The sequence below is a fragment of the Megachile rotundata genome, chromosome 10, assembly GCF_050947335.1.
Source record: "Megachile rotundata isolate GNS110a chromosome 10, iyMegRotu1, whole genome shotgun sequence".
Taxonomy (NCBI): Eukaryota; Metazoa; Arthropoda; class Insecta; order Hymenoptera; family Megachilidae; genus Megachile; species Megachile rotundata.
Window position 1 is genome coordinate 17,099,996 of NC_134992.1, and position 12,952 is coordinate 17,112,947.

A 12,952-nucleotide genomic window follows, 5' to 3' on the forward strand; every position below is an offset into this window, starting at 1 on the left:
AAAATTCGTTAAAACATATAACTTTTGCGTACAAACTTATTTATGACTGTTCGTGCAATAAATTTCATCCATAAATTTTCAGTTATAGCTTTTTAGATATTTAGATGTTTGCAGATATTTCTATGTATAAATTTAATATTTTGTTGCGCGTGTATTTTCATTCATAAAACAGATTTGTTTTACGACGGAATAAAAGTCGAATCGATTTGCATGGACAGAAATATAAATAATTGTCACGACTAGTTTCTCCACTTTTTGCAGACCAGTGAAGTAAGCTGGTGTTTAAATAGCGCGTTTAACGTTGAACTTCTTGTCCGAGCTTTAGATGTAAGGTAGTTTAAAAGAAGCGGACGACGAGGAAAACTCGATTTATTTTCATGAGACGAGCGCGTAGGTAAAGGCCAACGAATCGATATTATAGCCAGAACAACTTGTGAAAATGGCTTGCATGAAATCTGCATCCGTACGTGCTACGCACAGATGTTCGATAATTTAACTTAATTTAATTGGAATTCATTTTGTCGGTATTATTGCATATTGGGGAATCGCGAGTTTCCTGCACAATACGGATGTAAATTAAAGGAAATAATTGTGGGTGGAATCAGTGGAGTAGTAATAAAATTTAAATCGAATTTTCTTAATGCTCTGAATTAACAAGAATGCGATGAAATTGAAAGACGAAGACAAAAACCGTCTCAACTGTTTGCCGAGTTCAGACTCGGTGAAATGTTTAAGAGTCCCGAACAAATATATTTACTGCTAAGTGGGTTGCAGCCGAAGCCCTGTATAATAACACGGCAGAAGAAGAGAATTTCTTGGAACAATAAATTGAAATAGTCGAAACGATGCAGCCACGAGTGTGGCAGGAAGAACGTAAACTTGGTGAAAAGCACAGCAAAGGGATCCTCGTCTCGGTGAGAACGGTTCAACAAGTAGTCGTAAAACCGGTGGAAGCTTGACAAAATTGCTCGGTTCGTCTTACGATTTGCGAAATTTACGGAATACAATTTGGCACAAGATTACTTCCGTATTAATCTCTTTTCGACTCCTTTCTCTCTCGAATATCATCTCTTTTCACCTTTTCTTCTGACCTTCTTCTTTTACGAGACGCATAAACTTCGATTCACGAAACGTTTACAAACTTTTCGGAACAGTGTTTTGGCAAGAAAACGCAGCTTCTATACATTGTGTGTAAACGACGGATGATCGCTGGCCAGAGTCGTTAACCTCGATATCGATTCGAAGCTCGAAATCTCGCGTCAGAAATACTGGACACCGTTTTCACCTATTTTCAACGAGACAATATCGTTGGGTCATTTACCAAACGCTGTCATAAACAGTGATTCTAAACAGTCTTTTCCGTTCGTTAATCAAATTATTATTCGAATCATTAAGCGCTTGGAATTGGGAGGACACCGGTGATGTCACGAATATAATGAAATTCAGGGAATTTTCATTGACTACGACTATGAAGAAATTTCTTAACACAACTCTTATACAACTAATGCGACGTTTTATGTAAAATTTGAAGCTTCGACGACCAGTATCCCTCACGTTGATTATAGTAATCGTTGCGATACTGGTTCCGTAACCAACACCGTGACGATTTCTCTTTTCCCTTCTAATTAATTACGTATTTGTTTAACAGCGTCAATGTCGTTGCGATACCGAGTGCCGTTTTATGCCTTTCACTATTTTCATTTTTCATCGTACACGCAAGTTAATCCAACATAATCGGACTCTTAATTCTGCGAACGGGTAACAAGGCGATAAATAATTAATTCACTGCACTTGGATCATGCAATGGATTAATATACAGGATGTTTCAAGATGTACGAAGATTCTGTGTCATAAATCGAAAAGTTTTTTACCGTTTCGCTGTAGGAAGCTTCGACGAGATACGAGCGGTGGGAGATCGACTCGGTTTCTGGGGCGACGATAGTCACGTGATTAACACCGGAAGTTGAGGATTCAATTTTCAATCGGTCGTAACTCGAAAGCGGAACTTCCTCCAGCGAAGCTGCAAAGGACTCTTCGATTTATTTTTATCCGAGAAATCTCGTAAAGTAGTCGCACGATCTCGTGAATTTTTAGTCGGCATTTCGAAGATGAAAGCTTGCGCGGTAAAATAGCAAGGAAGTTTTTCGTTCGTTTTGAAAGGAATATTTTTGGCGTAGTACACTCTCTTTGGAACACTCTGTATGTGCCGAACAGGGTCGTAACGAGAATGGTAGGCGCGCGCCTAGTCGACTGCATCAGAATCGATTGCACACCTTGATGCACCCGTGCAAAATTTCTTTTTTCACCGTGTGCAGTGCTGTGCGAGCAACCTTGACTTCCTTACAACTAGCCAGCGTTTAGATTGCGAGCTAATTTCACATTCCTCGGGAGGCTAGCCTTTCCTAGAACCCGGAATTATTTACTCCTTTAACGTTGCGCTTTGCACGGAAAAGAAGAGAAGTGTCGAATATCGATCACAATTATTTAAATATGTAACGCGCAACCCTCTTCGAGTCGCTATCCTTCTCGATAACAATATAATATTCTGCGAATTCTTTTCCTTTATAATTATGTGAAAATTAACGATATAACAAATATTTTGTTCGATAAAAATGTTTGATTTTTCGATTGAAAACTGAAACTAAAATATAGAGATATTTGATCCTGGATAATAAATGGCTGGCTGATAGTCCAGCGCGCGTTAAAATTCAAAAGCACTGTACATAAATTGTTTACGCGGATCGATTATGCATGTTCGAACATCCACATTTCCATGATTTTACATCTTTTCTCTCTCCGAGCGACGTTCTAAACAAACGAACGTAAAACGTACCAGTTATCTGGATCGAATAAATAATTTCCGTGAACAATAAATTGACCTATTCGCGTACATTGTTTATTCGACGAGATTGTACCTGTGGTGCAGTGTCGATTTATTTGCCTGCTCCGACAAATAATCTCCAACAGTTGGTTCCTAGAACTCGACGAGAATCTAGAAATATCTTTGCATAATAAAACGCCGTCCAATATCATTTTTCTAACATTTACTTAAATATACGAACGATGGGTATTCTTCCGTGTACCCAACGTTTCAAAGTTATTCGACAAATTATTGAACGCAACGTGCCAATTCTATCGACAGTCACTAGATTCGTGGTTAAATAGTTCCATCGACAGTGCTCGATAGTTTGGCTACGCAAATAGTTGGCTCGTTTCAACATCGTGGGACACTCGATTCGAAGACACGCTCGACATTTACCGAGTCAACGAAACACTATAGATTCTAATTAATATTAATAGGGACAATTACCCTTTCATTTATTATCCTTTAATATTAATTAAGCGGACGAGGTAAAAGAAGGTAATATTCCAGAAAAGTTTGAAACGAAATTTGTGTAATGAATAAAACATGACTACATAATCTTCCATAACGAAGCATGACAATTTAATTATCGACCTATTTCAGAGCATTTACCGCAAACATCGCGTACAGTGTTAAATAACAAATGCCGTTTGATCTTCCGAAGTGTGTTCGGACGGTATTTGCATGTCGTTCGATCGCGAACGTCAAACAACCGACAAAGAGGATCGACGGTTGCCGTTCGTAGTCGCGTTAAGTAACCGACCGAAAAAGCCGATATTTACGGGAGTCGAGCGACGGGACGCTTTCATTCGTCACGCTGTTGGTTACCCGAGTCGCCGGAAATTGCAATTAATCCGGGAACAGGTGGTACCCGTACCGTTAACCACCGCGTTGCATAATGAAACAGACGGTGAATGAAACATGAAGCGACACGGCCCACTCGCGAATCGGTATATATCGCATTGCGACCAACTTTTTACACCTTGGAAATTTCTTCCCTCCTGTCGACTTTTATATCGCTGTGTAGAGGAATGCTATAATTCTACGCGTTGCACTCCAACCCATTAATACCTCGCTTTATATCGCCTCGTGCTATGTAGAGGGGTGCGTCGTTATTCTACGCGTTGCACTCCCACGCGTTTATATCTACTCTCGCGCTATATCGCCACGCGTGGTATAGCAGGGCGCTGTACTCCCACGCGTTTGTATCTACTCTCGCGTTATATCGCCACGCGTGGTATAGCGGAGCACCATAATTCTACGCGCTGCACTCCCACGCGTTTATATCTACTCTCACGCTATATCGCCACCAGTGATATAGCGAGGTGCTGGAATTCCACGCGCTGTACTCCCACGCGTTTGTATCTACTCTCGCGCTATATCGCCACGCATGGTATAGCGGGGCGCCATAATTCTACACGTTGCACTCCCACGCGCTCATAATCTCGCTCTATATCGTCACGCGTTGTACAACGGAGTGCATCGTCATTCTACGCGTTGCACTTCCAGGCCTTCGTACCTTATCTCGCTTTATATCGCCATGTGCTGTAATTCCATGCGTTCCCACACGTTCTCTACAACAACTTATCATTTCTCTCGCTATATCCCCACGCGATATATCCCCGTTATAATAGCTACGTGTATCCCGCGTTATAATACCGTATAAAATGTTTGTCAAACAATTAAGCGAAACCCCGTATCAGTTTTTTGGGCTGTCTGCTCGTTAAACGTCACGGGTAACATCGTGAATTCACGTTGAACGTCAGGCTCGTTTATCATCCCTCCGGCCAAAGTTTAATATATGTGTTTCAGAGTAAACGTCGTCGCTATAGTCGGCGAATATGGTCGGTCGAGTTCAAAGTTTGTCGGATTTACGCGGTCGACGCTTCGTCTCTCGCAGGAATTACGTTGATGGATCACGAGCAACCGGGGATTATTGTTTGTCGCTATAATTAATCTCTAACCGTAATTGGCCGCATGCACGTGGACCATGCAACTTTCTCTACACGGCAGCAACGTGCTTTTGAGGCCGGAACAGGAATTGCGAGAACTCTTTTCCAGAATCGTGTAACATTTAACGACAGTTAAAGCGATTAAGGTGCTAACGCAATGGCGTAATTGGTGCTTAGTTAATGCAACCGCATGCTTTTATGTAATGAATATCTCTGCAAAAAAATACGATTGAAATTGTTTGCCGTTTAATTAGAAGACTTCGTAAATTACTTACAAACTCGGAAATTACTTGTTAGTCAAACGATCCGTGATCGTTGCACAGATATTTAGAACGGTATAAATTTAACAAACATCGACCTTGGTCTAATCGTTAAATCTCTGTCGGACATAAATAATGCAAGATAAAAAGTACAACGAAAAGCAATTCTTCTCCTGAAAAAGACGGTGACGTATCGCAAATAAAACTAGTCAATTAAAAGTATACGATCACGCCTGGAACGAAAAAGAGTCAGTCCGGCTTCATCAAAGTTTTTCCGCGAGAAACTTATTTATTAGGTAGCCTTTGTTAACTCGAACGACATCCCGATGGAAAACGAGTAAAGGATGCCGCGGGAAAAAACTCGCTTATTCCGATTCGACTATCTAAAAACTTTGTTCGCCCGTTATAGGAAGCCAATTTTCTTTAGTAAGAACCACACCTGCCAACTTTCAAGGATCGAGAGAAAATCTTATAGAACGCCGCGGTCCTTCTGTTTGCATTCCAATGGCAAATAACGAAGTAAGTGGAACGGCAGTCGCAAGTAGCCAATGGAACGAGCCACGTACTTCCTTTTTTTGCGTTCCCGGCCTCTATGCGATCGTTAGTTACTCCTAACCATCAAATACCATTATGTGTCGCTAAACCTTTGTCAAATTTTCAAAGGTGCATTTACGAAGTTTTCCAATTATGTCGTTCTTCAAATTATTTGTATTTAAATTTACGTTCATTATCAGTTTTTGAGAAGCCAATCATTAGTAGTATTTGAGAAAAACTGATGAGATTGTTCAATGTTACTTCGTATTAAACACTTGTTGCATTCTGTTTATTACGTAAATAAAGTGTTTAGTAATAAGCCATCGATATACGTTGTTTAAGAGTAAGCATTTAAGCAGAAAAATAGCGAAATGGATATAAAAACTCACCGGTGTCGTAGAGTGGACAAGGCATGTACGCGTACCGCTGCTGCTCCGGATGCACCACGGACTTGCTCCTCTGTCCGCTTGTCATTATCGCGAATTTGGTCACGTACTGCAGGAACTTGTCATAGAAGAGAAGAAAGGTTGTTCGGATTATCGTTAAGGAGGTATCGTAGACTCTGGTTCGTTGTTCGCGTTTCGATCCCGATAGCGACACGATTATCCCGAAATGGCCGGCTGCATCCTGCGACACTGGACCGCGACGCGACGCATCGGCTGCCGAGCCTCTTCGCAAATTAACCAATTAAGGATGATCGTGTTGTTCCCGTGCCAATTAGGCACCGTTCCCCGTGACCATGCGCTTTTGCCGGTACAAGTGGACGTGTCAACTTAATTAGCACCGAAATAACTCGCTTCTTCTTCCCTCTGTGGACTTGCGGCTCTCCTTCAAACCGACGTGGCCGTCACCTTTTACAGACAGACGAATACCGGATAAGGAAAGGTACTTCTCGCGGTTATTTTTACCTGTTGTATTGGAAGATGTTTGCTCAAAATTATAGCGTGATTTAACTTGCATTATTTTGCTTATCTTCGGAATTATTTATTATTTGACATTAAGTGCAAGGACCTCCAATAACGTTTGCGACGTTGACCTCCGCATTTCCTAAAATTACGCACGAATTTTGACAATTTTCCAACGGTTATAGATCTATCAAGGCGAACAATATCGAACCACTGGCGAAATCGAATGCGTACTTGCCTCGTTAAAATTCATCGAATTTAACCCATTTCGGCACATCCTTGTAAACTAACGCAGTTGCGAACAGAAGTGTAATTAACTTCGCAATAATGCGTTTACTGCCTATTTGTCATTTTGTAAATTTACATACTTGTGACAAAATTCGTCGAATTCATGATCTTCCAACTGTTTAATACTTCACTGTGCGTGGCGATTTGGTGTTCGGGCGCGGGAAAAAATGGGGATGAAACACGGGGTTCCACACGGTAAAAACAACAGAACCACGTGATCCAAGGTAAACATACGATGCACTTGTCCGTGTTTAATCGATGACAGTATTTGCCGTGTTACACGAGCTTTGTCCGTTCGGTTTCATTCACGAAAAGCTCACGGAAACACTGAATCGATTACTAAGAGCTTCGAACGATCTAGCTTGTTTGCAGATTACGAACCTATTAACGGGTTCCAAAGTTACGCCCCCTTTCCCAGTTTCGAGAGCCCCGAACTTCTTCGTGAATCCTGAAAGAAGGCGCCACCGGGTCGGTAGGCAACGTTGTAAACGAACGATTATATATTTCAAACTATATTTGAAAATTGCTACTTTTCATCAAAATGGCGGGCCCATCGTTGACTATTGCGGTGTGCAATATTTCTTGTTCCATCATGGTTGGAAAACTTCTTTTGACCAAATGTAAAGCCTTGCTCTCGATTTGGGAAAATCCTATGAATAACTCAGAGAGCTTAGGGAGAGTTGTAAGGAAACTCTAGAATCCTAGAGGAGTCGAAACCTTATGTGGGTATAATGTAGGTAAAACCTTGTGGAGATTGAGGTACTCTAAAGGACTCTAAGCGATTCGAAAAACTCTAGGGATATCAAGGCAGAGACTATGCAAAGATAACCTGACGGATATAGTAGAGAAGTTCAGCGAACCCTAATGAAATTTTAAGAAGACCTTATTAATAAAGTAAGTGTAAGAAAAGTATGAAGAGATCCCAAGAATCCTTTATCGTAACTGAAAAGCTGCTTCTCCTCCGCCTAAGTGAAAGCACTTCATTTATGTAAACAACGCACGATAATCGCACGGTGAATAGTAATAAAAGTCGTGCGGTCATCGTGAAAATCAGCGTATCGACACGGCTATCGGGGAACGGAAGCAATAAGTAACTACGCGAAATTGCCCGTGTCGTTTTTCTGCATGGCACGATATATAGAAGCGGGTGTGCTTGGAATCGAGTGGCTCTCATCGAAACAGTACCCTCGAGCCACGACTTTATCGACGTCGATCTGTGCGCGAAAGAACCAACCACGCGAGCTCGTTCGCCATCGATCTCCATGATTTTCCCGCGCTTTTTCCCTTCAGATGTCCACTACCTAATGGATAACGCACAGCTGCGTTTCGATGACAATAGAGTTAATGACGCTGATAAAATCGAGAAGTCTGATTATACTCGGAAGAGCGAACCTATTGATTGCGCTCTTGGGACACGCTTGGATGAATACTAATACCGCTTCGAATATGCATTCGTATAAGCATATTCCCTTTGGACAACATGATAAGTGCAAATGAATTTCAAGTAGCTAATTGTTCTTGTCTTTTCTGGTTTTTGTACGTCGAGGACAGAATTGTAGCAGATTAAACCGCGTCAAATTGAGTCGCAACGAGTGTAATTAATCAGCGTAGAGTAATTTGGGCAATGATCGATGCGGCAAAAGTTCTGGAGTAGTGCATAAATCTGGTTAAAATTTATGGTTTTTGACACGAGTTAATTATTTTCTAATTCGCGAGCGTTTATCGCGGGCATAAATAAGGCTGTTGCGAGTTACGCGGCTGCGATATGACTGAACATGTAATTTACGACTCCGCCTGTTCGCTTTCGTTGTAACGAAGTAGCGAAATGCTACGGAATTTCCTACAACAAACGGGAGAGCCGATAGCCGAGTTAACAAACTGCCATACCTTTCGAACGGGCGATTCTCGACACGTTTTATCTGATATATCCTCCTTGCAAGACAGGAAGTGAAATTGAAAAAATTAATCAGTCGATCTCTCGGATATTCGAACGCGTTCTTCTATGTAGAGAAAATCGTGTTGTTATTTATTTGCGAAACGTCCTGTATATTTGCGTTCTATAACCTGGCTGTGTTAATCTTCTTTGCGAGAGTAAATTAAGCCAATGGAAAACCAGAGAGGTGTACCGCGGAGCTTTGGCCGGCTTAAAGAGCATTTTTCGATCGGGAGCGGGAATTTTAATTTGATTAATGCTCGCCGGTGTAAAAAGAGAAGCTGGAGCCAGAAAGGTGGGTTATTGTCGAACAGCCAACGAAAAGCTTATTTATCGAGGGGGAGGATTGACCTGCCGCGATTCGGTTTCATTCGCGTCTCTGACGATCGATTAACTCGTTAATATTCGAACTTGTGTACACACCGTTTTATAGCCTTATATTTATCCGCACTCTATCTATCGCATTTACTTATCTTCGATAATGGGTATGATAATTACAAGCATCTCAACGACTTTAAGATAAAGTCCTCTTTAATTGGAAATATGGTAAATGCGCGGATATGGAAGTTACAGCTAGTACGTGAAATTCCATCGTGTCCGAAATTTGGAACGTGGCTAGGTTTAAGCATCGATGTTCGTCGCGCTAACGAAAATAAGCGAGCAAAGGGAAACGCGGCCAAACGAACAACGAGGAGACGTTTTTCGCTTTTACCAACCGTGAAACCTGATAAATTCCGATCCTTTGAACATCGTCGGTTCGTGTCACGTTATATTTTCACCCTCCGTTCGCCGGAAATGGAGTTCGCGCGTCCGTGAAAGCATTACGAAAGTCGCGTTACATTCTAAGACCACTTTGAGTCTCGCTGGCTAAGCTGCTTACCGGTTTCTAGATTCGCGAACAGAGATTCCGCGGACGAAAAAAAAACTCGTTTGAAGCTGGTAGAAAGGTAGATTCGGGATAGAACGGACGGATTCGAGGTTTATAGAGGTTGCATAAGCTGCCAACCCTTTGTAATCCTGAGCACGTGGATCTGGATGGTCGATTTTCAATCAGAATATAAATAGTCCGAGCGCGATCGTGTCTGGACCGAATACGAAGTATCCAGGTGTTTATTGCTTTTCGAGTAAACTGGAGGTGTTTTTGGTTATTTCAGGAATTTCTTTTAAATTGCATTGTGCCGTAAGAGGAAGCGACATTTCAGAATTTCTTCGCTTTTAAATGTGGAGCTTATTTTTTCTTTTAACGATCGAGCCTGGACTTGTTCTTATTCGAAGGTTCTCAGAATTGTGAAGCTTGAAGGGAGCAGGGCTTAATAAGCTTCTCTTCTTGACTACTCGAGAATAGCGCAAACTAGACTTGCTTATTTTCCAGCTGGAGGTAATTAGGGAACTACTCGCACGAATGAGACGATCATCATTTTCTACGTGAAAAGATATGCACTCTCGAGTATGCACGAAACACAAGCTAAATCTCGACACGAAAAAAAGTTTCGCCTGAAAAATATCCTTAACCGAATTAACATCCGACCGATAATAATGTATTATAATGCATTAGAATCATATATCGAATTTCATCCCAATATCTTCCGAGAAAATTGTATAATATTTATACGCTCCACGCGATAGTAATATGTTATACGCGACGTTAATCATACTTTATCAACATCATCTATCACCATTTTACAACCCCTCGAAAAACACTTAGCGCGATAATAATTCCTTAAATATGTTCCAACTAACATCTAGATAACGATAATGTACCATAATTAATCGCCAGCACGCTTTAATTTTCAGCGAAATTTTTGACAACCACTTGAAAAACACTTAGCACGAATGTCGTGCTCCCTCCGCGACAATAATTCAGCCAGCATGTTCCAATTAACAGGCAAATAACGATAACGAATATCATATTCGAGAGTAAAAACACTGTGCACCCTGCAGCTAATAATATCTGGTACGCGAAATGCCGGATAAGAGTGCACCCTTCCCGAGTCTAGGATATCCCTTCTACCTTTCACGCGTCTGCTCTCCAAGACCACGTGGATTCTCCCGTCGCGTTATCCTGACCGCGTCGATCGTGCGTGGACACTCGGAGGAGAATGCTGGTGTTCTCGGTTCTCGTTCGATCCCGGGTAACTGGTCGGTGATCCCGGTGGAAGATCCCGTCTCGGCATCCAGGATACACGCGCACTCGTGTTGTCGAACGAGGCAGCCACGAGGTGAACTGTTCGGTACACGGGCCGACACTCGACTGGACCGCGACAGGGTGAAACAGAGAAAGAGGCAGAAACGGAAGAGAAGGATCAAGGTATCCGGAGGAGAATCGTTGTAAAGGGAGAAGGGTGACAAGGGTGACCGGAGAAAAACATCGGAGAACAGAGAAGAAACTAGTCGGACGCGAAGCGTGTGCGATGGGGTGAAAAGGGTGAACAAAAACGTTGGAAGAAAGATGGAGGATGCTGCGGATACGGGAGCAGAAAGAGTACGCTCCGTCCTTGTCTGGCTTCGCCGCAACGCGTCGCGGCGCATTTCATCCCCCTTTCGAGCCTCCACCACCCCCGTTTCGCCGGTCCCTTCACCCCACCCCGCCGCCCACGAAACCCCCTACACTAACCCCCGGCTCTATGTCGCAATGTATCTGCAGTTGGAAGCAGAGACCCCGTTGCCTTCGAGACACCCTCGCGAATGCCGGCCCTTCTTTCCATACTTTCTTCTTACATTTTTTTCCTATTACTTTCTTTACCTCTTTTCTTCTTCTTCTCTCGGTCTGTCTGCTCCTCTTCTCTATCTTTGGCCTCCACTTCTGTGCCAGACTCGAGAGCGCCAGAGGATCAGTCTGAGAGAGAAACGTTTCAACGGAACGTAAAAGTTCGGTCAACAGCGAATCTGGCTTCCCTAGGACAAATATAGTAACCGAGAAGAAAGGAGCCACCTATTCCTTCGTTTCTACAGATTTTCGACCCTCTTAAAACTAGATAATCCGAGAATATGAACATTTAATAGAAATTTGGGAATGAGAATTTAAGAAATTGAAAAATCTACAAATTGCAAAGCTAAGCGAATTTATCCTGATAACTCCTCGTTTATCTGCTTTCGAAAATGTCACGGAGACTGTAATTGATCGAACTTATTTCGAGGCAAGAAAGTGCATCTGAGCAGCAAAGATTTGTACCGAATTCACTAACTTCTCCGACGAAGAAAAATAAAGACATATTCGAAACAAAGAACACGTTTCTTCCGAAAGTTAGCACGAGACGAACTTAAACTCGTATAGCATCGCGCTCGCGGTAAAAATCAATTTCCATCCTACCGAAAGAGAAAGAGTGCTCGAGGAAGAGGGTCAGCCAGAAGGGAAACGAATTCTTAATCGTCCACCGAAAATATTCATGCCACACGAACCGAAAAAAAAACTGTGACTTTTGGCCGAGAGTTTAAGTCGAAGGCTCGTACAATCAATCGTGTCGGATAAAATACTGCAAGCTGTTGGCTGGAACCCATAACGCGATAACGTGACTTTTGAATCCCGAAGATTTAGGTGTTTAAATATTACAAATTAAAAAATTGTAATATTATGCACGATAACATTCGTTGATTACGTTGGGAGATCCCGGCTTAACCTCCATTACGTCGCTGACAATTACTCGGCTACGAGAAAACTTAAATATGACCGTAAAGCTGACTGTAAATAACCTGAAAACTCGAGAACGAGATTACTTCAACCTCCTCGAGCGTTTGGTGTATTTTTTTCAATTATCTTCTCGAGCGGAGCAATAAGAAGTTGAAAAAGAGTAATTGGAAGTAACGGGAGTGTAGTTGAACTACTATGAAGAAAGGAATTGCCAGTTTTCAGTATTTATGACTTTGTTCATAGGTTCAGTTCGCTCGAACCGACGTCGCTTTTCTCGCGCAGGTCTTTCTCTTCTCGCGACCATGTCCGGGCATAAATTATTGGCATTCGTTAAACACGCTCCTCTCACGGCCGACCTTTTTCTTCTTCTACTTCTTTCAACTCCTCGAGGACTCGTTTTTCGATGGTCGCAACTGCGACACAAACAATCTTATGCAAATTCTTCCATCGTTCTCCGTCGAAGGAGCTGCTTCATGAATCTGATTACCCGTGTTCGTTAACGCTTCCGCTGTACTTCGTATATAGGCCGTTGCATTTTCGATTCGACAGATTTCGAGCGAACATATTCGAATTTGCTATTCGACTCGGT

At 42.2% G+C, this 12,952-nt stretch overlaps 1 protein-coding gene and 1 long non-coding RNA gene across 5 annotated transcripts in view; one reads left to right on the forward strand and one right to left on the reverse strand.

The window, feature by feature from the left end:
• The window catches only part of LOC100877860 (uncharacterized), a 27,305-nt gene extending 16,110 nt beyond the window's left edge, over positions 1-11,195 (reverse strand). The window contains exons 1-2 of one of the 2 annotated variants that reach the window (XM_076536510.1): positions 10,747-11,195; positions 5,999-6,460 (exon numbers count right to left, since the gene is read on the reverse strand). In XM_076536510.1, coding sequence (XP_076392625.1) covers positions 5,999-6,083 — 85 coding nt within the window. In that variant the 5' untranslated portion in view covers positions 6,084-6,460; positions 10,747-11,195. Of the gene's footprint in view, positions 1-5,998; positions 7,694-10,746 lie in introns of those variants that run through there. The other variant, XM_076536511.1, reaches the window with a different exon arrangement.
• LOC143265275 (uncharacterized) overlaps positions 1-12,952 on the forward strand; it is a 39,143-nt gene that overhangs the window by 4,441 nt on the left and 21,750 nt on the right. The window lies entirely within an intron of this gene.